General features: G+C 34.2%; 2 protein-coding genes across 5 annotated transcripts; one reads left to right on the forward strand and one right to left on the reverse strand.

Annotated features, from left to right (window-relative positions):
- Positions 1 to 283: 283 nt before the first annotated feature.
- Positions 284 to 15111, forward strand: LOC114285857 (uncharacterized). Of its 2 annotated transcripts, none has more exons than XM_028228939.2 (12): positions 284 to 893; positions 6045 to 6142; positions 6268 to 6354; positions 6440 to 7031; positions 8019 to 8161; positions 8249 to 8446; positions 8534 to 8624; positions 8710 to 8878; positions 12932 to 13042; positions 13126 to 13222; positions 14139 to 14246; positions 14681 to 15111. In XM_028228939.2, the coding sequence occupies exons 1-11, from the start codon at positions 699 to 701 to the stop codon at positions 14212 to 14214; spliced, it is 1857 nt and encodes a 618-aa protein (XP_028084740.1). In that variant the 5' UTR covers positions 284 to 698; the 3' UTR covers positions 14215 to 14246; positions 14681 to 15111. The 2 variants fall into 2 exon arrangements, with proteins under 2 accessions (XP_028084740.1, XP_028084746.1); XM_028228945.2 differs by having other exon boundaries at positions 14684 to 15111.
- A 5583-nt stretch (positions 15112 to 20694) lies between these two features.
- LOC114285869 (mental retardation GTPase activating protein) lies at positions 20695 to 27677 on the reverse strand. 3 transcript variants are annotated; one of them, XM_028228954.2, is made up of 5 exons: positions 25890 to 27677; positions 25575 to 25619; positions 25202 to 25492; positions 24928 to 25115; positions 20695 to 21289 (listed from the first exon to the last, which is right to left on the reverse strand). In XM_028228954.2, exons 1-5 carry the CDS (start codon positions 26119 to 26121, stop codon positions 21077 to 21079), a joined length of 969 nt encoding a protein of 322 aa, XP_028084755.1. In that variant the 5' UTR covers positions 26122 to 27677; the 3' UTR covers positions 20695 to 21076. The 3 variants fall into 3 exon arrangements, with proteins under 3 accessions (XP_028084755.1, XP_028084761.1, XP_082780380.1); XM_028228960.2 differs by having other exon boundaries at positions 24928 to 25106; positions 25890 to 27654; XM_082924254.1 differs by lacking the exon at positions 20695 to 21289 and adding an exon at positions 23483 to 23772 and having other exon boundaries at positions 25890 to 27654.
- Between the last annotated feature and the right edge of the window lie 246 nt (positions 27678 to 27923).

The raw sequence follows: 27923 nt of genomic DNA on the forward strand, positions 1-27923 counted from the left end.
ATATTTGTTTTAAATATTTTTTAATATCCAAATTAATTTTTAAAGATTTTTTATAAAAATAATTTAATAATCCATCACAAGGCATAGTGTATGGTAGAAGTTGAAAAGTGCAAAGTAGGTACGGAACAAATCAAAAAGACTTATGATAAGGAGAAGTTAATAAATACTAAATTTTTTTTTAAAAAAATAAAAATAAAAATATTAGAGTTCCTACAAATTTTATGAATTAAAAACTTTCATTTTCTTATATAACATATCGATACGTACTTACGTACTTTTATAAAAAGAGACTTGTGAGTAATTTGTCATATTTTATTTGACATTGGCCCTGTACTTGGTGTGTTTGGGCCAACGATCCACTTATCTGGTGATTGGGCCGTTTAGAGGGGGGCCTCGGTCAGGATTCGGGAGGGTGATATCTGGTATTTCGTGGATGTATATATATATAAACCGAACCGACGTGGCTCAGATGTTTGTTTGTTTGTTCATGTTCGGTTTATATTAAAGCCCTAATTTCATTTGGCGCTTCCTAAATTTCCAATTTCGAAATTCGCGGGGAATTCAATTCTCTTCCAATTCCATCATCTCCCGCCATACGCACCCAACAATTCAGAAATAGTGAAAATTTCGATTGGCGATCTGTCTCTCTGTACTCTCAGTTTGAACCACCATCGAAGCCAACATCACAGTTGGCGACAATGGCGGTGCCTTCAAGCTCACGGGATGATTTATCTGATCAACAGAATGGGAAGACCAGTAACAGTGAGAAGAAGGAAGAAAAATCTCGGAAACAATCTGAGATTGGTTGTTCATCGCCGGCCAAGAAGAGCGCAAAGTGCGCAAGTTTTGAGGATCAAATCTACTCTTCTTGGAATGGGAAGACTTGTCATCAGGTACGTTGATGATCAAAGCCCATTTGTTCTTTTTTCTGTTTCTTTGATCAATGTGATAGTTTTGAGAAAATTTGGGGAAGTTAGAATGCAGTTCATATGCGTATGCACTGTACACGCACACATTTTTATCCTATCTTTTTGTTTTCATTGCGGATTTTAAACCTACAATTTTCATATCCGCTAACTAAGCCTTGCAATTAACAGCCTGTGATTTTAATATTTGAATTTTTGCCTTGCCCTGTACGTTTTCTGGGTAACCAAGCGGTGTTTGTGTGTGTGATGGAAACATACAAACAGAACTATATAGAAAATTCCAGGAAACCCATTTATTGTCCTGTTTGGTTATTTAGACATGAAAGATAAATTGATAGAGAGAGAAGGAGAGAGAGCAAAATGAATAACTCTGTATTTCTGTATATTATTACAAGAAGATGAACACTCTCTTTATAGAGAGGAGATAACAGCATAGGATGCTAAGTTAGACGCCGAAAGCAAGAAACATTACATATTATATAATATAAATGACAACTAGCTATGCTTTACTTTACAGCTTTTCTGTACACTAATAATACTAACAGCTAATAACATATAATACATTAACAGCCCCCCTCAAACTCAAGGAGGATAGGAACTAACCAACTTGAGTTTGAAGAGAGTAACAAAACGTGAAAATAAACTGACAAATAAAATAAAATAGGATAGGAGACACTGTATGGTTGTGTCAGACCGTTGAATGAGACACTGTATGGTCGTGTCGGACCGTTGTAGCAGGACAGTTTACGAGGTCATGCCGGACCGATGTAGCAGACACTGTGTGGTCGTGTCAGACCGTTGTTGTAGAAGCTGACCGGAATCAATGTCGGGACAGTTTACGGGGTCATGTCGGACCGATGTAGAAGATTGTGGTGGTGCACCAAGGGGGGCGACTTAGGGAGTGCGCCATGGGGTGGCTTGGGTGGTTCCCATGGTGTATAACCATGCTTACCAGCTTGAGTGGTTCGCATGGTGTGTAACCATGCTCACCATGATATATGTATAACCCCCCTCAAACTCAAATAGGTGTGAAGATAGAAACCTATTTGAGGTTGAAACAAATGGATTGATAAAGAGGAGCAAATAGAGTTTTGTTTTTATTTTTTTATTTTATTTTTTGTTTTTTTTTTGTTTTTTTTTTTGTTAAATAATAATAATAATAATATATAATAATAAGCAATGAGGGGAGAGACACATGCTGGACACACACACAGAATACACAGGACACAGAAAAAAAAAAAAAAAAAAAATAAGAGAAAAGAAAGAAAGGTATTCTATGTTGGGGAGAGGAAGGCGGTGAGTGGCGTGCAAAAGGTGAAGGAGAAATGATGGGTTGAAAATATTTAGGGTCAAAAGTGGTGGTGAAAGGCATAGGAAAATTGATTAAAAATAAATAAAGAAGTGGGGATGGATTCAAAAGTGGACACGGTCAGCGGAAAACATGAGTGTAGTGATTATTTGAGATAATAATAAGAATAATAAAAAGAAAAAGTGAGACCGCGTGGGGTGCGCGTGTTTTGTTTTTTGTTTTTTTTTTTTTATTTATTTATTTATTTATTTATTTATTTTTTTTTTTATTATTGTTTGTGGTTGTTTGTTTTTTTTTTTTTTTTTTTTTTTTTTTTGTTTTTGTTTTTGTGTAATAATAATAATAATAAAAATATATATGTATAGAGAGAAAAGAAAAGAAAAGAGAAAAAAGAAAAGAAAGTGAAGTCAATGTATATATATGTATATGGTTACAGATGAAAATATAGATAGAAGATAGGATGATGAGGTGGTGGGTGGGAAAAATAGTAAAGTATTTTAAGAGATAGTGGGTGGGTCATGAGTAGTCTCGTGGGTGAGATATAAAAAAAAAAGGAAAAGAAAAGAAAGGGGAAGAGAGTGGGAAACAAGGGGTGGTGGTGTGTAAAGTTTGAAAAGTAATGATGAAATGTGTGTGCCTCGTGTATGTGTGCCCAGCTGCCCCCCCTCAAAATGCAACCCGAGAGAGAGAGATAAGAGACCCAAAGAGAGAGAGAGCTGTTATGTGTGTCCCAACAAAAACAATATTAAGAAGAAGAACTTGTTAATAAGAAGAAGAATCAGATGCCAAATCATCAGCACAAGAAGGCGCAGAGCCACCGTTGTTGTAGTACTACTAGTGTTGCTGCTAATTGGCCGGCCGGCGATAAAGGCCGAGCTGTGATTCCTAGTTGTGATCATGCCTATGCTGCTGATCACTGGACGAATAAAAGGCTGGTGCAGACATATTGGTAACTTCATCTTATCAGGCAACCATTCCAGGATTCCTGTCCATTGAAGAAAGTGAATTGTTATTGAAAAAGAGTGTGAAACTGGCTGTTGATGCGCGTGATAAGTTCTGGGATGCCAAGAATAGAATTTCTGGGCATGGCTATAACAGGGCTTTGGTTGCAGCCTCTATTGGAAGCGATGGAGAGAGATCGTCAGAACATGAAGATCTACTGCGTAGAAGTAACTGCTTTGCCGGGACGCTCCTGGACGCTCGTGGTGGGATGAATCGCAGAAGATACAACATTGTTGTGAGGCTTCGAAGAAGGAAACTGAGAGTGATGAAGATGAAGAAACAAAGAAAGAAGAGTTTCTGGTATGTGTTTGTGGTATGTGTTGAAAAATTCCAGCGGGCAGCGAAGGCAAGGTTGCCGGCCGGCTGCCCGCCGGAAAGAAAGGAGTATAGGCCTAAATCTTATAGCTCTGATACCATGAAAGATAAATTGATAGAGAGAGAAGGAGAGAGAGCAAAATGAATAACTCTGTATTTCTGTATATTATTACAAGAAGATGAACACTCTCTTTATAGAGAGGAGATAACAGCATAGGATGCTAAGTTAGACGCCGAAAGCAAGAAACATTACATATTATATAATATAAATGACAACTAGCTATGCTTTACTTTACAGCTTTTCTGTACACTAATAATACTAACAGCTAATAACATATAATACATTAACAAGACAAATGAGAGAAAGAGAGGACATAAATTTGAATCCCTTAGGCTAAGTTGGTTAGGCCTTTTGAACGAACAATTCGTATGATTTATTCGATATATTTGACTTTGAAACTTTGGATATACCGGTTTCAAAAAATAAAATTCAGTGCTTCAAGATTTACGTTTTTCCTTTTGCACGTTGTCTTTACAACCAAAAGTGTACATATAGTAATGGGGTAGGCACAATTCTCCACAGCTAAAGTTACATATGTTAAAACTCAACATCTGTAAAGTTAATTTTACAAAAACTTATGTGATTGTATCGACTTGGTCACTGAATATATATATATATATATATATATTTTGGCAATGTGTGAAATCAAGTCCTATGATCTTTTTGGTAGCATAACATACTTGCCTTGCCGGTTCATTGAAGTAACTTCCACTCTCACTATGTTCCAACTAAGCCCTTTTTCAATATTTTGGAATTGGAACATATACATGGTGCAGAAGGGTGCTGCCCAATACACTTGAACATATAATTTCAATTTTCATTTACAAACCATTGTTTCTTTGATCAATTAATGAGTCTCTCATCTCCCTATCTGTCTATACACTCTCAAATTCAATAGAGATGGGATGTTTAAATTGAAATTCTTATGTTTTATTTTCTCGGGGAGAAAGTTATGATACATCATTTATTATTATTTGTTAAATTAAAAAAACCTTAGTAGGGGGTGTCAGCCTTAGCTAATATTAATAGTATAAATCTAGTAAGCCAAAGACCTAGTACTAATGGAATGCATGAGTACAAGTCTAGCAACCCTTTAGGATATAATAGAAAATCAATGAAAATGAAGGAACAAAATAATTTTTTTGATCTACTAGTAGTACTAATGTAATTTGGCTTTGGTTTTGGAACAATTTTACGAAAAAACACTAATACCTTAGTACTTAGTGATTTGCGTTTTGGAACACACATTCTTAAAATTGGTACAATTTTGTTCTAAAGTGGTGAATTTAGCGAGCCAAACCGATCCAAAAAAATTTGCCATTTTATTTCCTTAAAGGATTCTTTAGGAGGAAAAAAACACAAATGTAATGAATTAAAATCTAAGGAGAGTGGAGTTTTGGTATGCCAAATTGTTTAAAAAAATGAGCATAATACTCTCATAAATGTGCTTTATATGATTAATTTGAAGAACAATAGACTATAATTTGTTAAATGCCTGATTGTTAAAATGAAATTTCTCTATAAGTACCTCAAGTTTTAGTAGTATAATCTATACAAGTCTACTCCTATGGTGTCACATTTCAGAGCATTTGGTGTATAATGTTTCTGTTTTTGTTCTACATAACCAAAACGATCTTGTGTTTTTGGTAACATAGTATTGGTATGGAGAAATTTTGCTCTCTTAGCCATGTGATTATTTCAAGGGGTGTTTGGAGATCTTTATTATTTATTTTTTGAATATTAGAGTTTTTTTGTTTTGATTTTTCATAGAGCAAGTCTATCATTCACCTTTTAGTCATAATTGTTAGGTCCACACACCCCAGTAATGCAAGTTCAACATCAACTTTTCTTTTTTCTTTTTTCTTTTTCTTTTTTTAATAATAATTTTGTTGCTTGTTTAGATTTCATTTTTGTTAATGGAGAGAAATGTACATTGAGGGTGTACTTTTTTAATTGAACTATAAATTTAAGGCATGGCTAACTTTTGAATGATATACATAAAAGAAAAACAAGAAAAAAAAGAAGAAAACAGAACCATAACATTGAGGTGAAACTCAGAAATAAACTCAACATAAGGCATTAGGAACAGAATACCAGTAACAAACAAATTACAATTAGTGAACTGGTGTCATTATACTAATGCCACATACTCCTGGCACCTTGGGCAATCTGTAACATCTTTTGAAATGTCACATTATAGTCTATATGTTCAATTTGAAAAATCTTGCAAATCCTCTCACGCCAAATGTCATAACCACTGCAGCAAAAGTTTGATCTAGTCTGGATTTTGTAATCTAGCAAACTACTTCAAGAACCATTTCATGGAAGGATTTTCCTTTCAAGTTCCTATTAAGCCAGTGGACTGTTATGGTTCTTTTTCATCTTTAGGATCTCATTTTTGTTCTTATAATTGAACTGTTTTATATTTTAGTGCCGTCATAGAACCATGGATTTTGTGGCTGCCTGCAAGAATCTGAAGAAGGACAAGCCATGTACTATCAAGTTTTGTCACAAATGCCTCTGGAACAGGTTATATACAATGATGTGCTTCTTGTAATCTAGTAGTTTATTTTTTGATGTGTGTATATATATATGAGGAGTTGGAATGTTTCTGTATTGTATTCCATGCTTAGATATGTCTGATCTTAGAACAGATATGGAGAAAAAACAGAAGACGTGGCATTTTTGGGGGACTGGAATTGTCCGAAGTGCAGAGGCATCTGCAACTGCAGTTTCTGCAGGTTAGTGTTTATTTTGTAAACTTTTCTACTTTTCATTGGCGTTTTAAGTATCGTGTTGGTGAATCTCAAATTATTTTCTTTTCAGGAAGAAGCAAGGACACCAACCCACTGGTATACTTATACACACAGCCAGGACAACTGGTTTTTCCTCTGTTTCAGAGATGCTTCATGCTAAAGGCCCTGAAAATTTTGGTATTAAAAAGATTGTAAAAGGCATTGATGTTGGGCCAACACATACTCCACCTCTGCCATCAAACCTTGATGAGAGAAAACGGAAGAAAATGAAGCAGGATGGGTTAAAGGACATAAAAGAAGGCAACTCGATTGATGGGATTATGTTGAAGGAGACTAGTACCAAAAAATCTCGAATTTCTAATGGAGTCTCCAAGAAAGAGGACAAAACTAGTCAAACAGTTGGAGTTCTAGAAGAGGAAAAGAAACTGGAAACAAGGGTTTCTAAGGGAGTTTCATATAAACTGATTAAACGTGAAAAGAATAAAGAACAAAGGCATAGCAGAAAACAAACAAATGCTATGAAGCTCCAAAACAAAGATAGTAATCCGGACATCCCATTGCCTCAGGGCACTGAGTTGACAACTGTTGCTGGAATTGACCTACCACTGGAAGCTGTTGGCCATGCCTTGCAATTTTTGGAATTCTGTGCTGCTTTTGATGAGGCAAGTGAACTTTACTTCTTTTTGTAGCAGGAAAAAAACTGCAACTTAGCATCTGTTGATATTACTTGCAGTATCAAGGTTTTGTTTGGCATTTCAACCACTCTAGTAAAACTAGTTGGTGAATAATGGTATATACTCTGTTAGTTGAGAGCTAAGAAGTATGGATATGGACACGTGATACGACACGGATATGCGGACATGTGAATTTTCAAAAAATGCTAGGACGCGACATGTTGGGGACACGTTCAAAATATATATATTTATTATATGTATATTTTTAAATATTTAATATGTATTTTATGTCAAATATTTAATTTTATACAATTTATTAACCTTAGGTATGCTATTTTAATTAAAAAAAAAAAAATTTCTTTTAAAAAAATAATACTCAGCGTGTCCCTAGTGTGTCCTCAACATGTCCCTTGCGTGTCCTCAATGTGTCCATAGCGTGTCCAAGGTGTCCCATCGTGTCCAACTCTTTCCAACGTGTCTGACACGTGTTTGTGTCTGTGTTTGTGTCCAACACGTGTCGGACACTTGTACGCGACCTCCGAAGAGGTGTCCATCTTCATAGGTTGAGAGAAGTGACATAATAGAGAACATTTCCAGTTCTTAGTCGGGTCCATAGATAAAGCACAATTTGCATTCACTTTGATGTTTTACTATGCATCTATTCCGTTTTAAGTTTTTTGATGTTCACTATTATCCTATTCTTGTCACTCAACTATTCTCAAACATGAGGTATATAACATTGATGACTGTAGTGCCAGTTATTCTTTGTACTTCGTATATTTGTTAAGCTTTTACTAATATGATTTTGATGGACAATGGCTATAAATATACACCATTTGCTACTTAAATGTTTGGTTGATTTGTTGCCTTGTTTCTCTTTTATTGATAATACTTTTGTAGATTAGTAACAAAATCAAGATTTTAGTAGCATTTTGTTTTTTCTCACTTTTTACATTACCCATTCTCCTTTGATAGATTCTTGATTTGAAGGAAGGGGAGCCCGAATATGTACTTTATGAACTAATACGTGGGGGACGTGGGTGCAAAGGAAGATTATCTCCAGTTGTCCATTTTCATATCCAATTGCTGACTCTGATACAAAAGGACTTGGGAGAGAAGTATAAACCTCTGCACTAAACTCCTGTAGCTATTCAAATTCCTTGAAGTGGGTAAATATTCTCATATCTGTTGTGTTCTCTGTTTAGCTCTCCAGTGATAACTCCAAAAGTTGGCAAAGATTCATGGCTGAATTCCCTACAAAATTGTACCTCCAGATCCCCTTGCATATTGAAACAGCTGAAGCTGGACCGGTTTGGTGGGGAAGCTGATGATTATGATAGTTTAGACTCCTCAGAAAAGCTTAGACTATTAAATTTTCTTTGTGATGAATTTCTTTGCACTGCGTAAGTTATAATATTTTTCACTTTTTCTTTGTTCAAGTCTTCACTTTTTTCCCCCTTGCATTGAAAATACATAATTTTTCCTTGCAGAAAAATAAGGAGTTGGATAGAAGACCAGAATTCAAAGTTTGCTGAAAAGGTGAAGGAAGCAAAAGAAAGAGTTGTTGCTGCAAAGCATAAGGTAGAAAAAACTATAGACTTCTGACTTTGGGAGCATAGAATAATGTCTTTAAACTCCTTTTATTTTAATTTAATACCATGTACAGGAGAAACAATTGAAGCAGAAGATGCAGGATAAGGTGGCCGAAGCTATCATTGCAAAAAATGGTGTTCCTCTTTCAATTTCTGAGCATGAAGCTATTGTTTCACAAATTAAAACTGAAGCAGCTCAAGCTCATGCCGAGATGGTGGAATCAAAAGGCATGTTACCTAAGGGTATGTTTTGTGTGTTCCATACAAAATTTGAAATGTAGGGTTGCAAATAAGTTGAGTTGAACCGGGAACTGGGCTGTTAAAGTTTGCCTTCGTAGAATTTGGATGGAGGTGGATCTTCCTGAGTTTAGCTTGCTTATTTGAGTTTGTGAATGTTGGTCTGACCTCATGCTTATTGTAATTTTAACGGAGCTTGTTAAATAGCTTTGCGTAGGGCTGCAAACGAACCAAGAATGCAATTTGGCAAAATATCACTTTCGGGTTAATTTGGTATTCATTCTTTATGAACCTAGAATGGATTAGGGGTTAACCAGGTAAGTGAGTGGATCAATGCCAAAATGGGTGCAATTCTTGGGTTGGATTGGAGTTGGGATTCTTTTGACTTTCTTATTGAATGCATGACACCTGTGAAAGGGGTCAAGAAAAGTTTGATATGAAAAAAATATATATACAACCTATTGTGATTTCTGATGTTTTAAATGATTTCTGATTTTTATATACCTATGCTGTCCACATGCAAATACTTTTAGAATCTCAATAACAAAATACGTTTTGGCAATAAAAAAATTGTTGAAACAATTATTATGTTGTATTTGGCCTTATGGTTTGTCTGCTTAACCAGATTTTGGAGAGTCGGCACATCATTTTCCTTGTATTGGTCTCCATATATCGTAGAATAAGAATTTTGTTTGGTCACCTAATCTTTCTTTTCTTTTTCAGCAATTACACATATTGCTATAATTTGTTGTAATCTCCATATTTACTATCATAAGGTGCTCTTGGTCACCTGGTGATTGAACACTTTTACAAACCGGTACAAACGGACAAATCTTACTATTTTTCTCACTCACTTGAGATGTCCCAATTACGAAGTCTAGTGGGCTTCATTTCAAATACCAAAGTTTCATTAATGCATGTTATCTCAGTAAAAAAAAAAAAGAAAAAGAAAAGAAGGTTAGTTTTGCTAGTTTGTGTAATGTTTTCTTTGTATTAAATAACTGCGTTTCATTTGATTGTGGCAGTTTAGAGTCTTTAGACTGGTTTGGTCTTGCTGAATGACTGGTTCTCATTGCTTGTCCGTCTCCAAAGAGACAGAAATTAATGCACATATATTTACCAACTTGTGAAACGTGCATGCAAGATCCTCCTATATGAGGAAATATAGCATTGGTTTAATTTGTCTAGTTCAAATTGTCTACCAAGTCATCTTTTGTAAAATAAATTGATGTATTATTATTGATTGATGTGTATTGAATTACAAGATTGTTATATTGATTTTGTACAAGAATTCCTATTATATAGGAGATGATTCTGGAGTAGGTGAGCAGTGAGTGGTGGAGGTAGGTGAGGAGTGAGTGGTGGAGGTAGGTTTGGTGGAGTGTAGTAGGTGATAGGAGTGAGTGGTGGAGGTAGGTTTGGTGGAGTGTAGTAGGTGATTTACATTTACATTAACAGCCCCCCTCAAACTCAAGGAGGATAGGTACTAGCCAACTTGAGTTTGGAGAGAGGAACAAAACAGAAAAAATAAACAGAAAAATAAAACAGGATAGGAGACACGGTATGGTCGTGTCAGACCGTTGTAGCAGACAGTTTACGGGGTCATGTCGGACCGTTGTAGCAGACACTGTGTGGTCGTGTCAGACCGATGTAGAAGACAGTTTATGGGGTCATGTCGGACCGTTGTAGCAGGACAGTTTACGGGGTCATGTCGGACCGTTGGAGAAGACAGTTTATGGGGTCATGTCGGACCGATGTAGAAGCTGACCGGAATCAATGTCGGGACAGTTTATGGGGTCATGTCGGACCGGTGTAGAAGACAGTTTACGGGGTCATGTCGGACCGTTGTAGAAGACAGTTTACGGGGTCATGTCGGACCGATGTAGAAGACAGTTTACGGGGTCATGTCGGACCGTTGTAGAAGACAGTTTACGGGGTCATGTTAGACCGATGTAGAAGACAGTTTACGGGGTCATGTCGGACCGTTGTAGCAGACACTGTGTGGTCGTGTCAGACCGTTGTTGAAGCTTGTGGTGGTGCACCAAGGGGGCGACTTAGGGAGTGCGCCATGGGGTGACTTGAACATGATACATGATACTGGTATAACCCCCCCTCAAACTCAAATAGGTGTGAAGATAGAAACCTATTTGAGGTTGAAACAAAGGGATTGATAAAGCTGACCGGTGTAAAAGACACTGTATGAGTGTGTATATAGGCTGCCCAAAAAAAAATATACATGGATGTAGATATCGAGCCCTCAAAAGTCGTGCCCTCAAAAGGTGTGCCCGCACCCTCAAAAGGCGTGCTATCAAAAGGCGTGCCCGAATGCATCAAAAGGCGTGCCTGTTTGTCGGCGAGAAGAGGCGCGCGATGCGCGTGGCTGCCTCGGCTATTTAACCAAGACAGAGCTGAGGCAGAGGCGAAGACAAACAATTGGCGAAAATCCTCTGAAAAACTCTTCGTTTTGCTGAGAAGGTTTTGCTGAGAAGATACTCTGTAACACTCTCTATAACACTCTGTTGCCCAGAAAAAATGGCTTCGTCTTCCCGCGGGCTGCTTACCCTCTTTCCCGACCTCAACGAGTCTACAGGAGAGAGAACTGGTGCGGTGGCCAGTGAACCTCAACCAAACACTGCTGGGTTTGCTCCGCTGAACTTTCCGATGCGGTCTGTGGAGCAAAAAATGGCGTTGCAGTCGGATGTGGAGGCCAATCAATATACGTTGAAGGCATGTGTGGAGTCCATGACGGCGGTCACAAATCTGTCGCACCGGCTACAGAGTAGGACAAATGAGGTGCAGCAGTTAAACTCCCAGCTGGCTCTGCTCCAACGCATGTATAAGGATGCGCGAGCAGAGATGAGCGTGCTAAGGGCAGAAAACAAGGAGCTGAAGCGGAAGGCCACCGTGATGTTCCGATTTGGAGGTCCGCCATATGCTGCAGTGGAAGAGTTTGGGGGAGTGAACGTGCTCGGTGGACAAGGAAACACGGAGGCAACACCGTCAAGGGCTGCTCAGGACGGAGGCAAGAAGAAGAGACCTGCAGCAGAGTAGAGAAGCAAAATCCCGCCTGTGGATGTGGTTGTTTGGTTGTGTGATATATTTGTTTTTTTTTTTTTTTTTTTTTTTTTGTGTGTGTGTAAAATGGTGATCGGGGTGAGCCCCGACATGAATAAAAGGAAATGAGTTTGGTGTTCGTTTTCTTCTTCTTCTTCTTCTTCTTTTTTTTTTTTTTTTTTTTTTTTTTTTTTTGCAAAGCCGATGACCTGGCAGAACTTCCCGATGGAGCCAGCACTGGTGAACTCGTCGGTGATCGTTCCGCTGGGGCCGCCTGTTTTCGGGAGAGGTGGTGTCGCCGCCGTCGGCGACGGAGCGGCCGCGGTGGTGGCGTAGTCGAGGATACGGTTAAGGAGGAAGCCCTTGGGGGAAGGGCGGTGGGAGGTGCGCGGTGGGAGGTGCATGGTGAGGGAGCTCAGTCATGGTTTCCACTGAGCGGAGCAATACCATGGACGGGTCGGAGCTTGATCATCCGAAAAGAAATTACAAGCCTTACAAGTATGATTTCTATCTATCTGGGAACTTGTGTGTTTCAGTGAGGTGCCGAGAGGGAGAGGGAGGTGTGAATGGGTTGAGACCCGGCGGGCGGTCAAGGCAAAGTTGCCGCCCGCCAGAAGGCGAAGAGCACCAAGAGCTTAACCTATAGCTCTGATACCATGTAAAATAAATTGATGTATTATTATTGATTGATGTGTATTGAATTACAAGATTGTTATATTGATTTTGTACAAGAATTCCTATTATATAGGAGATGATTCTGGAGTAGGTGAGCAGTGAGTGGTGGAGGTAGGTGAGGAGTGAGTGGTGGAGGTAGGTTTGGTGGAGTGTAGTAGGTGATAGGAGTGAGTGGTGGAGGTAGGTTTGGTGGAGTGTAGTAGGTGATTTACATTTACATTAACATCTTTGTTTTTTTACCAACCATTTAAGTTTTGCATCTTTTTGGGCCTCTTCCTTGTAGTTAAGTTTGTTTCGAAATATGATCTGACCTTCTTTTGTCTTCTGTAGAGAAACAAAAATCTGATGTTGTTAGAACAGAGCCTATCCTTTCGGACATTAACGGGCGCACATACTGGAGATTAAAAGGATATTCTGACGAATCTAATGTTCTTCTTCAAGGTTATGTTTTTAACTGCATGTTTAAATGATTTAATGATTTGTTTATGAATTTTGGATTCCAATCCTTTTTCATCAATTTACAGATGTGGGAACCTGGGATGCAGTTGGGTCAGGTGAAAAATGGATCTCCTACAATTCGGAACAGGAAAAAGAGATAGAAAAATACATTTATTCTGTAAGGTAAATACAATAATTTGTTTTAACTGTAGCCCCTTGGTGCACTTAATCCACATCAAGCAGAATGGTTTGCATTTCTTGCATCCTTGTCTTAGGGACTCATACAGTTCATGGAATGCTTTTCTTATTTATTTATTTAATTTATTTGCAAACTTGTTTCCAAAGTTGGTATAAAATATGATTCAAAATTTTAGAGAAATGTCTCAAAAGAAAAAAAAGGATCGAAGTGTTGGAAGCATTGAGGGACTCTTTTAAAGACAATGAAGACATTAGGAAAACAGACTCATATATGCTTTTTTTGAGAAACTATGAACTTTTTTCTTTCTAGTAAGGTTTCTTTATGTTTTTATCAGTCAATGGTAATGAAGAGTGAGTGATATATGATCATCATAAATAGAAATATTATAAGGGGAAGACTAACTGACATTAGATGTGGTAGTAAAAAAATTGAATTTATTTAATTTAATTGAACATATAACCTTTGACAAAAACGGAATGCAAAAAGCATTCATGTAGTAGACCTCATTTGATTGGGACACAAGGCTTAGTTTGGACTGGAAATATGGGAAGAACATGTCTCTTTCTCTGCTTGGTCTGCTGACATGTTGATTGGCCAGGGAAGTGACAACAGAAAGAGAAAGTCATATGAAGTTATTAACTTTTAACTGAAATGTAAAACAAGCCATTTGTGATGTCTCATTTTTCTCATCCCATGCTCTAGAACAAGGATCTTACTGTATACCACAAGCAAGCTTTTAATCTAGCATCAATAATGTCACGCACTTAGCTATGAAAAAAATTATTTACATTGATTTATCTGCATTAATAATATTTTTGCAAGACTCAATGCATTCATTCACGGAAGGTGTTGTCAGACATTGTAATTTTGTTTCATTTATGATTTTTGGTTGTTACTTAGGAAGAGAAGGCTAAGCTCTCAAAAGATTACTGATGGACTTTCATCTAGAAGTATCGAAGCAGACCTGATTCAATAACTAATCTATCACCTCCAGTCAGTGCAATCAAGGTAACACTAGATGATCTCTTGCTACTAATTCTGTTACATTTCAGATATTTATTTTGTAGTGAAAGTGGTACCAACTAATCCACTTTAACGTCCAATTTATGGAAGCCTTTTCTTTGATAATAAGGCCCTGTTTAGTGCAGCATTTTACAAGTTGAAAGTTGATAATCAGAAATCAGAAACTAAAAATATCATTCCCTCAGCTTTCCAATAATTAGTTTTCCCAACTTATTCAAGTAATTTTTGCCTCATAAGCTATAAGCAAAAGTATCAAACACTGACAAATTCCCAAAATTAAAAAAAGAAAAACATAAGTTATAGCAGTTGTTATAAGCTGCGCCAAACAGGGCTCAAACTGTGAGAGTTGGCTGTTGATCGGATTGAGATGGATTTGGGCCTGTCCAGGCTAAAACTAACACTATGTCTTTGGTGTACAGCAGACAGCCATGTAATAATAATCAGGTGACTTTTGGCTGCAACATATCCTAGAAGGGTTCAAAAGCTGGGTTCCGTTGGTTTGATGATTGATTGTGTGAAGTTACTTGCAACTTTTTGTAAGTTTACAGTGTTGTATGATTTTGCTCATTCTTAACTCAGTTTTAGACTTTAGAATATTCAATTAGACTATTCTGCCATCGTGTAACAATCTGGGGAAAGTGATTCTCCATATGTATTTTTACTGTGCTACTTCTATTATTGAGAAGCAGTTAAATAAGGCTAGCTTCCTGTGTAACAGGCATGTTTACATATTTGTGCTATAAGTTGTAACTTGTAAGCTTAGAAAATGATATGGCAGTTTTTGATCTCCAATTCTTGTACATTTGTCAAAACTGAATAAATCTTTGGCCCCATTTTTTTGTTGTATAAATTTTAGGGTTTGGCTTGTTGGATGAGATGTTCCTTTCAAGTTTGAGTCTTTGTTGTTGTAATTGTAGCCTTCTTTCTCTTATTCCCTTTTACGGGTGTAGAAAAAACAAAAACACCTCTTCATTATGTTTTTTTGGTCTGAAAGCACGTCTCTATTTGGTTAGAAATAAACACACAATTTTATGTGATTTGAACTAAAGTGAAAACTAGTAGTTGTAACAGTTGATTGGACAATAGTGTATCTTTCCGTAACTCCTTTTTCTCTTTGGCCTTGGTATAATTTAAAAAAATTAAAAAGTTGTTATCTTATTTAAGTCACATCACCTTTTTAACACATCACTTCAAACTCAATTCATATTCAACTCATATTTTATAAAAAATTAAAAAATATACTTATTTAAATCATTTCAAATCATCTCTATGTGCAGGTGAGATAGATGGTCTAGTTTTACTGAGTTTGTGAGAGAAATGATGACAATAAATAAGAAGAAAATTTGAGAAAATTGCAAAAATTGTTATGAAGTATTTGAGTGTATAAAGTACATACTATGCATTCTTACGTAAGTTTTCATAAATATACAAAATTATCTTATAAAATAATGTAAGTTCTTACAAATATATGATAGTTGTGATTTTTAAAATTTTTATAAGTTAATTTATGTATATTTATGAAAATTTACGTAATTTTAGTAGATATCAGTTGATTGGACAGTAGTGTATCTTTCCATAACTCCCTTTTCTTTAAATGAGGGAGTGAGATAGATGATCTAGTTTTATTTATTTATTTTATTTTATTTTATTTATTTTTTTTGGATTCAAAAAAAAAAAATTGAAAAAAAAGAAAAGACTTTTTTGCAAAAATTGTTATGAAGTATTTGAGTGGGTAAGGTGCATATTATATATACTTGTGTAAGTTTCATAAATATATATAAATTATCTCATAAAATTATATAAGTTCTTACAAATATATGAAAGTTGTGAATTTTCAAATTTTTATAGGTTAATTTGCATATGTTTGTGAAGATTTATGTAATTTTATTAGATAACTTATATATATTTGTGAAAATTTACACAAGTACATATGGTATGTACCTACACATTTAAAAATTATCCAAATTTGTCAATGGTATTAGATTTAATGAAAATTAGTCTAAGGTCCCTCTTTCATTTTTAGTAATGAAAGAGATCCACAATATTATTTTATGATGTTTAAAGTCCCTCAATCCTACACCGATATATCTCAAATCAAACTTTATTTTTTTTTTCTCTCTCTCTCTCTCTCTATACTTTAATACTGTTTAAACCCTAGCTCTCACCAATTTTCTCGTTCACTCTTTATAAAAATAACAAACAACGGTCGACCGCTCGTTGAGATTGTGATTTTGAAAGGTATGATTTAGGCCTTGTTTGGAAACAGGTTATTTTAGTAACTTTTTGACTTTTTTGTTAAAATATGAGATAAAAAAAACTAGTATGTTTGGGGTGAATTTTTTATTTTTTATGAAAAGTTGTGCAAAAAGTAGAGAGAAAAAGGAATTTTTGACTTTTTGGTATAGTTTATAGGCTTTTTGATTTTTTTAGTAATTTTTTGACTTTTAGGCTAAAACAGTTACTTGCCAAACGAGGCTTTAATATACTACGAAAAAAGGGTCTGATCCACTCGCTAATATGAATGTTTTTTATGATTTCATCAAGAAATCGCTGCACATTGATATTAGCAAGACCCAATTGTCTGGAAAAGTGAGGAGGTTGAAGAAGAAGTATGAGAACAATGCTAGCAAGAGTAAAATGGGTGAGGATCGGACTTTTTCGAAAGCTCATAAGCAAAAAGCGTATGAATTATCGACAAAGATACGGTTTGATGGAGCTAATTCTGTAGGTGTTGATAGTGCAAAGGTTAATGGGAAAGCAAGGAAGAATCAGAGTCAAAGAGTTATTGCAGCTTCACCAAAGGTTGATAGTGGAAAGGAAGAAACAAAGATGCAAGTTGAGCTAAGTGTAGAGGTGTCTTTCTCATAATTTAACTTGGTTTTCAATCTCTTCATCTGTGAATTGCGTGTTTTTCTGCAACCTGTGTTTAGCTCATATTTACTGTAATTTATGCGACTGAATGGGAATTGGTTCTTGCTCTGTTTTGTTTCCGTGAAATTTTCCTCTCATATTTGGTCGTATTGAATCTAAATTATGTTTATTTATGTTTGAACTTTTGCTAAGGGCTGGTTTGGCATCACCTAAAAAATTCAAAAAGTCATTCAAAAAGCAAAAAAGTTCATACTATTTACCTCTTTTTTGATGGAAAATTTGTCAATTGAAAAAAAAAAAAAACAAAACAGAAAAAGAAAAAGAAAAATAGTGCTGCACAAAACTGTGCAGCCACAACTTCCCAAGTCAAAAAGAAAACATGGCACACTTGTAGCCACACATTCCAATAAAAAAAATAAAATAAAAAATTGAAAAGTCCTTAGTGTCTGTGTAGCGCAGTATTGCTACTTGTGTCAACGAGGGTAATTTCGTAATTTTGCAATTTATACAATATTTTAATACACATTTTTTTCGTAGTTATCCCAAACCACCATCTTTTTTTTCTTTACTTTTTAATCAAAAAAGTCAAAAAGTATACTTATTTAGAACATCTCAAATAACCCATAAATTTGTTTCTTGTCAAATTATTCTTCTTTACTCTTTTGGAAATTGTTTATTCTAAGGCATATTTTGGGGAGTGATTTTGTTTTGGAATTACTCTAGATTCCCAGAATTTGTTTAGAGGAGAAGATGATGAACAAAGAAGATAATGATGAATGCTTTAGGAATTTCTCTGATAAGTCCAGAATTTCTTTCAGAATTTCTTTGGACAAAGAAGATGATGAAGGCTTTAAAAATTTCTCTGGGAAGTCCGGAATTTCTTTGGACAAAGAAAATGATAAAGGCTTTAGGAATTTCTCTGAGAAGTCCAAAATTTCTTTAGAGAGAAATTTCTTTAGACTTCTCAAAATTTCTCTGAACAAAGAAGATGATGAAAGCTTAAGTTAGAAATTTCTCTGGAAAGTCCAAAATTTCTCTGTAGAGTGGGAAGTCCAGAGAAATTCCAAATTTCTCTGGATCGAATTTTCTCTGGATTGATGTTAAGAAATTTTAGATATTATAAAAATATTAAATATCTTTTATGTTATAAAATTTTAATACCAGAGATCTTAAAAAAAAATCCCCTTAAATTTATTTGTTTTTAGTTAAAAACACAAGGAGATTGTTTATATACTAACCATAGAGATAAAGTTTCTTGGGACAATTATTGCACAATTGGATCAGAAAAAGTTAATTACAGATAAATAAAAAAAAGTTTATATTATTAATTATTAATATTTAATTATTAGGTAAAGTTTATAATATTTTTTAGGGTCTGGCTTTGGTCCAATCCACCATCAGATTGGACCGTATTGTTGGGCCCGTGGGGCCCACCACAGGTCCCATTGTGAAAATCTGAATCGTTCAATGTGTAAAACTCGTCGAGTATTATATGCCTGTAAAAAATCACGTTGATCGGATATCGATAGCTATGTGATCAAATCCGTCTTGTATAAAAAAAATATACGGTGAATAAATTAACGGTTGATAAAAAACTGTTTTGATCACATAGCTATCGATATCCGATCAACGTGATTTTCACAAATATGTAGTATTCGACGAGTTCTACACATTGAACGGTTCAGATTTTCAAAACGGGAATCGTGATGGGCCCCACGGGCCCAACAGTACGGTCCAATCCGATGATGGACTGGACCAAAGCCAGACCCTATTTTTTATTTATTTGTAAATAATTTTTGACTGTTGTAATTCCTAAGTTTATTTTCTTCCTGGAGTTGTACGAATGCCCCAACTACAACTTTACAAGTACGAATCTGAGGCTGTATTTCTTTATTTTTTAAATTCAGTGGGGATAACCGTGACATTTTTTTTAGGGAGACAGGAAATATGATTTGTTCATATCATCAAACAATACAAATTGTACAACTCTCCCCATTTGATTTTGAAGGATTAAAATCCTCTCTATTTTATAGTTATAATAGAAGATGTTCATTACATTATTTAAGTGTTGTAAAATAATCATAATAATTTATTAATATTTTAAATTTAGAAAGAATCATTATAAATTCTTGAATAATACAATGGAGATCCTCTATTACAACTTTTGAATGGAGATGATTACAATTCGATTTGAGAAAATTGTAGATAAGGGAGACAATTTTAAAATAATTATATTATAAATGAATATTTTTTTAATACAAGTTTGATATACCAAAATGACTCCAATCAAATACAACACATTACACACCATGAAAATCATTTTTTTTTTTCATTGTGATCGAGATTTTTCTAGTGTTGGTTGGAAATAAATTGATTGTGTATAGATTTTTTCTCGGCTCTCTGCACACATTAATTGAAAGAATTTTGTATTGTTAATAAATAGTTGAAGCTCAATTTAAAACTCATTTGAGTAACTCATTTGTTAAATAAATGAACTTGATCAACATTTATTTTAATCTCAATTAATCATCAAGCTAGGTTCAAGTAAAAGTAAACTTAGTGCTTGTTTGGCATGCGTTAAAATAGCAACACATTATCCTATTGGGGTCACAATCATCTTATTTGAGTTTCATCACCTCTCTAGCACATCATTTCAAACTCAACCCATATTTCATATTTTTTCGTAAAAAATTAAAAAGTATATTAATCTAACACTTTCCAAACAACACAAAAATATGTTTATTAATATGCGTATTATTATTCCAAGATAAGAGAGCATAATCTTCTCCTCCTCCTTTTTTTTTTTTTTTCCCTCCCTAAAGTTGCATCTTAATTTAGGATCCATATTTTTTTAAGTTAGAAGTCAAGTAATTCAATCTAGTCGAGTCGAACTAAGCTTACATTTTTTAAATAATTAACTAGTTAAGCTTGAATTCAATTTCTCTAAACTTGACATTTGCTCAACTTAAACTTAAAATTGATTAATTTTTAACAATCTAAGAGCATCTCCAATGCACTAGGCATATAATACTTGTTAGTTAAAATGCCTAGTGTGATTCACTTTTTTCAATTCCAATGCACTAGGCATATGATTAGGCATTTTGGCTCAATTCATATTCACTAGCTACATGTAGCTAGCCTTCAACACTAGGCAAAATGTATTCAATCATTAGGATCATTTCCCTCCATCTTTGTTGTTGACGTGTCATTCTATAAAATTAATAGTGTTTGGATAAATAGCTAAAATAAAGAGCATGGTTGGAGTAAAAACATAAAACAGTTGATAGGCAAAATAAAATATATCCTTTATAAAAAATATTTAGATAGGTAAAATGCCTACTACCGTTGGAGATGCTCTAAATTCAAACATTTTAAATTTTACCTCGAATCGATTAGTTTACAATATTGTGTTTCTTTTTTTTGGTAAACTGGGAACATGCAATATTATGTTTGTGCATGTGTGTCTGTATGAGAGAGAGAGAGAGAGAGGGAGAGAGAGAGAGGGGCAGAGTTGTCGCAGTTGAAAGTAACTAACAAGGGTGCAAGCACGTGAAGGCAGAGCTGTCACCGAAATAAGAACAAAATATATATAGCATCACCAGTTAGTACACATACCAAAAACAACCAACATGAAACCCACCCCCACACTATCTCTATCCATCCCTTCCTCCCCCCTCTCTCCCCTCTCTATTTTCTTCATCTTGACATCCACTCCTCAATCAATATCTCTCAAGAGATAAAGCGATTATAAATCAAAAATAAAATTACTTTAGAACCAACTTCCACTACTTTTTTTTTAACCATTCCTAACAAACTAATATATATTTCATTTTTTTTATGTGCACAGAATCCGATTACAAAATCAGACATAACTTGTCTCATCTCGTATTAAAGGATTATGTTTTCTGTACACTTAAAATTTTTATATAAATATTTGACACCCATTAATGTGGGGTAATAAAAATATTCCTATTTATTGGTTTGTGCTTCTCTTTCTGCCTCTTTCTCATCCACAAGCTCCTCCATGACAAGAAGCACCCTGCACTTTGCCTGCTGCTGCACTTCCACTTTTGCTTTTGCTTTGCTTTCTTTTTCTGATCATCTTCCTCTTCCTCCTTTCTTTTTGTTTCTTTCTCCTCTGTTTCTTTCACTTCAACCTGTAATATTGCTCATGGTCATGGGTACATAGTACATATATATATATATATATATATGCACCACCACACCAATGTCAGATACGATTGCATGTTAGTTTGAATTATCTATCTATCTTTGGCTAAGTTTGAAATCATCAGTGTCATGCAACGTCATTTTCCAAAGTTTTTCAGATCCAACCGTACAATATACATATTTACTGCATCAAAGAATAATGATAAAAATTTCTAAATTTTTTTTTGTTAGCAATACATTGTGCAAAGAATCTAAATTATATGGAAAATAAAGCCAGTCCTTGCAAGTTCAGATGGTAGCAATGTTTTGAATTATTACAAATATAATGCTGACTATGGTGTCGTAAACTGATTGGGGTGTTATTTTATTAAAATATTTATTTTTATATTTGATTGATTAAAAAAATAATAAAAAATATATTATAAATGAAATCATCATTGTAGAGTAATGATAATTCTATATATAAGTTTAAAGAATGAATATTTCGTTTCATTTTGAAAAGTAAGATAAATGTCAATTTTTTAGGTTTTTTTAACTTTTTTAAAAAAAAGTGCAAAAAAATAGGGAGGTCACATGACATAAAAAAGTTAAAAAGTCAAAAAATTAGCTTTTAACCCAGATGGCAAACTCATTCTAAGAGCATCTCTAATGTTTAATCAAATTTTTCATCAAATTTGAGTAAAACTTTCATCTAATACCATGCATTCTGATGTTAATTTTTTAATTTTTATCAAACAACCGATTGACTAGATGGACGTCCAACTTGTGTAAAATGATGACATCTAAAAGGAGGAAAATTTGCAAGCTCCGTTGTCCTTCCGGTTTTCCGGGAGGACAATCGGCCAGTCGTCCGTTGTATGGTCTCCTACAATTGTCTACAGTAATTTGATGAAATGTTGAAGGCATCTTCAATTTGATGAAAAGTTTAAGACATTCTCAATTTGATATTAGTTGATGTTATGATTGAAGTACCAAAATTGAACTTTTTTTTATCAAATTTAAATTTGATAAAAAAATAAAAAATAAAATTGGAGAAGCTCTAATGAACTAAATAGAGCATTAATTTATTAAAGGTGTTCATAACTTTTAATTTAAGAATTTGTGTCAATTTATTTAGTGTAGTTATATACTTGGTACAACTTATATTTATAATTTGTGGGAGAAAAGTAGTTTAAAAAAGTTGAAAAAAATAATTATGAAAAATAGATTGAACTTTTTTATTACCACCTTTTAATTTACAAAAAAATTATAACAAATGGATCAATAACAAAGGGATACAATAGTCCTATTTATTATAGTTTTTTACAAACTTAAAACTGTTAATTAGAAAAGTAAAAGTTGCAATAAACTATAACAAACATTACCCAAACTTTAAAAAAAAAAAAATTAATAATAATAAAACAATGGAACAAAATAAAAACGAGAACAGATAATTTTAATGTTTGCAGAGAAGCCGTCGTCAGACCCCTGAATGAAAGCCAAGAGAAAGAGAGGGAAAAGACTACAAAAAGCTGTCCACGCATGCATGCACATTGATTATTTAAGGATAAGAACTGCTCATAATTTTTATCAATAAAAAATAATACAAAATGAAATTGGATGGTTGAGATTTAAAGTTGTAATTTATTTAGATTAAATTTGAATGATACATTAATGTTTTTGAATAAATAGGATTACTGTTGATTTAATGATGAGAATGGGAGGGAAAAAAGCTTGTCAATTTTTGGTATTAGATATACTGTGCTAGCGATATAAGCTATTTTTCAAAAATTGTTGATATTTTTTTCCTCGTTTTTTTTGTTTGGGGGCGAAACGGAGGTGGGAGGTACAAGAGTGACCATATGGCTACAAAAAGCAAAAGGCAATTGAGGAAAAACAACCTAAATTTCATGGGGGAGGAGGGCATATTGAGTTTAAATTCTTTCATTATTGGTCTTGCTTGCTGTCTCTACTTGTAAAGGTAGATGCACCTTGAGATGATTCAAAGGTCAAGATCTGATTATTTTAAAAAAAATTGTTTTAATTAATTAATTAATTTTTTTAAATAGTCAAATTTAAATTGTTAGATTATCTTAAGATACATATCTATTATTATAAATAAGAGTGTAAGAAGAGAGACCAATGAGAGAGTAAGGCAGATATTGAGTTCGTTTGGAAAGTGAGTTGACTTGTTGACTTTTTAGCTATTTTATTCTAGAGCAAAAAAGTCATTCTCGTTTGGGATGGACTTTTTGACTTTTTTAACTTTTGTAAGAGAAAGAATGTAATGATTATAAGTTAGATGTGATATTTTATCTTATTAGACTAAAAAACTTATTTTATTTTTTTTTGTAAATATTTTAATCAAAAAAATCTCAAACCAACCTATTGTAGTAATTGGAAGGAAAATTATCATCATAGTCTGAATGCAGAGGTACCAATTATGATTCTCGCACACTCCTGAGAATATGGTACATCTAATTACTTGGCTCTGCAGTCATCAAAAATAAAAAAATAAAAAATACTATTCATTGCTTGTTCTTGAGAATCACGCCTTATAATCCTGCAGACTCTCGTAAAGAAGTTATTAGGGGCAACTGATATTTTAAGTGGTTTGTGATTGATAAAAAATATGAAATTTATAATTATGTATTGAGGGATTATAAAATAAGAAAAAATATGATGAATTATGATTGGACATAAACAAAGTTATATAGTACCCTGGAGTAGATCACGATATAATTTTTCCTGAGAAAATATGCATCTCAAAGTTTGATTATGTAAAGTTAAGCTTAGCTGAATCTATTTTTTGAAAATAAATAAATCAAAAATTAGTTTGGTGATAAAATTTTTTGAACGAAAACAGTTTTTGAATTATTCCTAAAGTGTAGTTTGTTTCCATTTTTTTTAAAAACAGCTATTTAAACAAGTTTTTTTTTTTTTTTTTTTTTTTGCATTCTTTTAAAAGATAAAAAACATCAAACGAAAATACAACCAAAAAAACCCATATAAAATGAAAGGAATAAGGTGAGTTTTTAGTTTCAGTTGCATTAACCAGGAAGTATGGATTAGGTTATTAATTCACAGTAAGCTACACGTTTATATTATTTAATTTGTCCATTTTATAGACACAATTCATTTCCAATGCATGAAAGTGCAGTATTTATCCATCAGTGGATATTTATGAGAAGGATAAAGACTATCCACAAGAAGCCAAAGTTTTGAAATTCAAAATAAGCAAGACAAAACTAATAAAGTAACATGTCAGGAAAAAAAAAGTTGAACTTTTCTCTTGAGAAAATTGATGAAGAATGGTAAATTTTAATGGAAAGTATAGAAACAGAAAATTATTTATTCTAGAAAAATCATTTAATCGTGAAATTTAGGCCACATTTTTAGAAAATAGAGGTATTCAAAAATTGGCCATATACTATAGCAAACAAGTTTCAAATAAATAATTTTTGGGTTGAAGTTTACAAGGCGGGAAAGTATTTAGAATTAGAATCTCTAACTTTTGTATTCATTCAAATTATCTTTCTAGCCATATTCAAATACTAATACTAAGATGATATATCAAATGATAAATAAAATATAATCATTCTTATTGTTGTTTTCAAATTACACTAGAAAATTTTCAAGAACATACCTTTTCCTCAAATTCCAATTTTGCCATATCGGAGGGAGGTGAATCTTCAACCTCTGCTTGACCTCGCTTTATTGATCTTTCTTCGATTGGAGGAGTCCGAGCTGGGCTTGGACTACTAGAGCTGTCAGGCGGTGTGCTTTGAGTCCCCACATCTCTAGTAGTAGTACCCATTCCACTCACTTTTTTCTCTAAAAAAGATAGAAAAAAAGAACGACTTAGTACACGAACTAAAAGTAAAATCACTCAAAAGAAAAGATGAACTTATATTTGGGACCTGGAATTGGGAAGTGAGTCACTTCATTTTCATGCGACCCAAGAGAAGATTTTGTATGGATTGCCCTTGAGTGAGAAGGATAAATAAGAGGAGCAGACATGGTGACTCTGCCTGCTAGGCTGCGAAAGGATCGGCCGCTCAGTGTTTTAGCAGACAAACACTCCATTGGAACTTCTCCAGATAAAGGGTTGCATATGTATTTCTCAGCTTCATTCCACTTGGAGTTTAGAGCAAATCCATGCCCATCTGGTGATAAGCACTCCCAACTATAGGCAGATCTTGCCTGCAATGCTGCATATTTTAACTGCCCACAATTTAGATCAAGCTATATATATATGATCATCAATTGACTAAGAAAAAATGCATTTTATACCTTTGAGAGCTGTAGTGAATGAGTATGTTGAAGGGTCAATTGCATCTGAAAAAGAAGATGAGAGTTACTATTAGGTTATAGGGCTAAGCAATTCACCAACGTAAGTTCTGCAGACTATGAACACAAACTTTTAGTTCAAAAGTTCAAACTCTTTGATTTTAAGTGAACTAGCATGAAAACTTGGCTTTTCACTCAAGTTCAAGTCTAATAGAATCGGGCTATCTCAGTTGACCAGAACTCTTACATCTCACCAAGCAGACTATGGCCACCCATTTATATATATATATATACGAGAGAGAGAGAGAGAGAGAGTACCTCCTAGGGTGTAGCCAGGAGAAGAAGCAGTGCTAGAAATGGTGATATTGGATCTGAAAGACCTAGTGTCTTCTCTGAAACTGCTTCTAATAATGTTGGAAGCAGAGAACCTTCTTGAATTGGTGTTAACACGGCTGACCATTTTAGACTTGAGAGCCCATTCTTTTAAGTTGAACTCATCATCAGGAGGCTCGTCTCGTCGATGTTCCATGGTGGTACAGGTTGTCACCATTAATGTGCTTTTTACACTCTCTTCCAAGTTGTCAAACTTCTTCTTCTTCTTCTTCTCCCCACTCTTCTTTCTTTCTTCTCCCTCTTCTTTGTTTTTAACTCGTACTTTTTTTTAAGGGTGTAAAGTTTTTTACAAGTCAAAAATTCAGTTAATAAAGGTCAAAATATACGTATTTGCAGAAAATCTTCAAAATTATTGTCAATTTCTTTTCAGGGTTGAGTGTAGTTTAGCAACTGGTTTTGCGACTGTTTTTTTATGCTTGCTTTTTAGGTTTTAGCTTTTTTATGGATTGATATTCTTTTTCTGTAATGATCATATTATGATTTTTACCATAACGAAATAATGGAACAACTAAAATTTAAGATAAAAGCTACTTATCTTACAAAAATGGTAAAAGAAATTTACACAAAATTAGAACATGTGACTGTTATTTAAATTTGTGTATTATGATTTCTATGCATAAAATAAAGGAGTTTTTTTTTTTTAAAGTCCTTGCTATTATGAATTTATAGCATAAAGGACACTCAATATTTTTATAATGTCTAAGATTCCTCAACATCAATCCAGAGAAAATTCAATTCAGTGAAATTCTTTCGTCTAAATCCAGAGAAAATTCAATTTAATCCAGAGAAATTATTTGGTCCAAACCAGAGAAAATTCAATTAAGTGTTATTCTTTGGTAAAATTGGACTGATTAAGATGGAGTCCACTGATTCACTAAATTCAATTCAGTGAAATTCTTGAATTTTCAATTGAATCAGTGAAATTCAATTCAATGAATTAGAACGAGAATGCTATGATTCTACATAATATTGTGGATGTCTAATCCAATGTTACTCAATTAAAGGCAGAGAAAATTAAACAAACTGAGTTTACACTAGAGAAATCCAGAGAATTTCTCTGGACTCACTTCAACCCAGAGAATTTCTCTAGTTTCAACCCAGAGAAAATTCAGTTAAAAAATCAGAGAATTTTTCTAGTTTCAACCTAGAGAAATTCAGCTCAGCAATCAATTCAGTTAACATTAGTCACTCTTACAGTGACACGCCACATTTCATAGCATTCTAATCAAGTGGTTATGTTGTTTCATAAACTAGGGTTTTGAAAATACAATTTCAACAAAGTTCCCTTACCCAATTCCATTCTCCAATCCCTCAATTGTCACAAGAATCAGAAGCTCCACTCTCCACCTTCACCTTCATAGCACAACAACCCTTCTTTCTCTCACTACAAACACATTACCCTCAACAATCTGAATCCTCTCTCAAAAAACTCAGAATTCTCTTTCCAAACCTCTCCATTAACATAAACCTCCTTCCAAATCGGAACCGAAGACTTGATCTCATCAATCAGAAATTTACAAGCATCTAAAGCTTCAGCACGATGAACAGCAGGCGATGAAGACGCTGGTATGGCCGACTGGAATGGGGTCGAGGCGGTGAGCGACGGCGATGGAGTGGAGATTCCAAGAGGAACGAGTCGATGAACAGATGGATTTGGTACAAATCTGCGCCTTCTTCGAGTCTCTCTTCCTTAGCGTCCCGTGCAGAGCTGAGCTGATATATGTTTAGAGAGACAAAGAGTCAAATTTCTCTAATATATGTTTAGGGACCTTTGACATCAAAAAATAATTTTGTGGATCTCTTCCATTACGAAAAATGAGAGAGGGATGCTAGACCAATTTTTCCTAAAATAAATTTGGATCACACAATAATATTTTTGAATAAAATTATAAGTATTTAGTATTGCTGCAAATTTAAAATTAAATCAAAATAATATAAAAATAATATATTTTTATTTTG

The sequence above is a fragment of the Camellia sinensis genome, chromosome 1 (genome assembly GCF_055761805.1).
Source record: "Camellia sinensis isolate YWXY chromosome 1, ASM5576180v1, whole genome shotgun sequence".
In the NCBI taxonomy this organism is placed as follows: domain Eukaryota; kingdom Viridiplantae; phylum Streptophyta; class Magnoliopsida; order Ericales; family Theaceae; genus Camellia; species Camellia sinensis.

What these genes read in the sequence shown, in the direction of transcription:
- LOC114285857 (XM_028228939.2), top strand. Translation starts at nt 699, where the DNA reads ATGGCGGTGCCTTCAAGCTCACGGGATGATTTATCTGATCAACAGAAT. An exon ending in GATGAATTTCTTTGCACTGC is followed by an intron (nt 8,447 to 8,533) that starts GTAAGTTATAAT and finishes TTTTCCTTGCAG; the next exon opens with AAAAATAAGGAGTTGGATAG. An exon ending in TTGTTGCTGCAAAGCATAAG is followed by an intron (nt 8,625 to 8,709) that starts GTAGAAAAAACT and finishes TACCATGTACAG; the next exon opens with GAGAAACAATTGAAGCAGAA.
- LOC114285869 (XM_028228954.2), bottom strand. Translation starts at nt 26,121, where the DNA reads ATGGTGACAACCTGTACCACCATGGAACATCGACGAGACGAGCCTCCT. An exon ending in TCCTGGCTACACCCTAGGAG is followed by an intron (nt 25,620 to 25,889) that starts GTACTCTCTCTC and finishes CTTCTTTTTCAG; the next exon opens with ATGCAATTGACCCTTCAACA. An exon ending in AATTGGAATTTGAGGAAAAG is followed by an intron (nt 21,290 to 24,927) that starts GTATGTTCTTGA and finishes GCAATATTACAG; the next exon opens with GTTGAAGTGAAAGAAACAGA.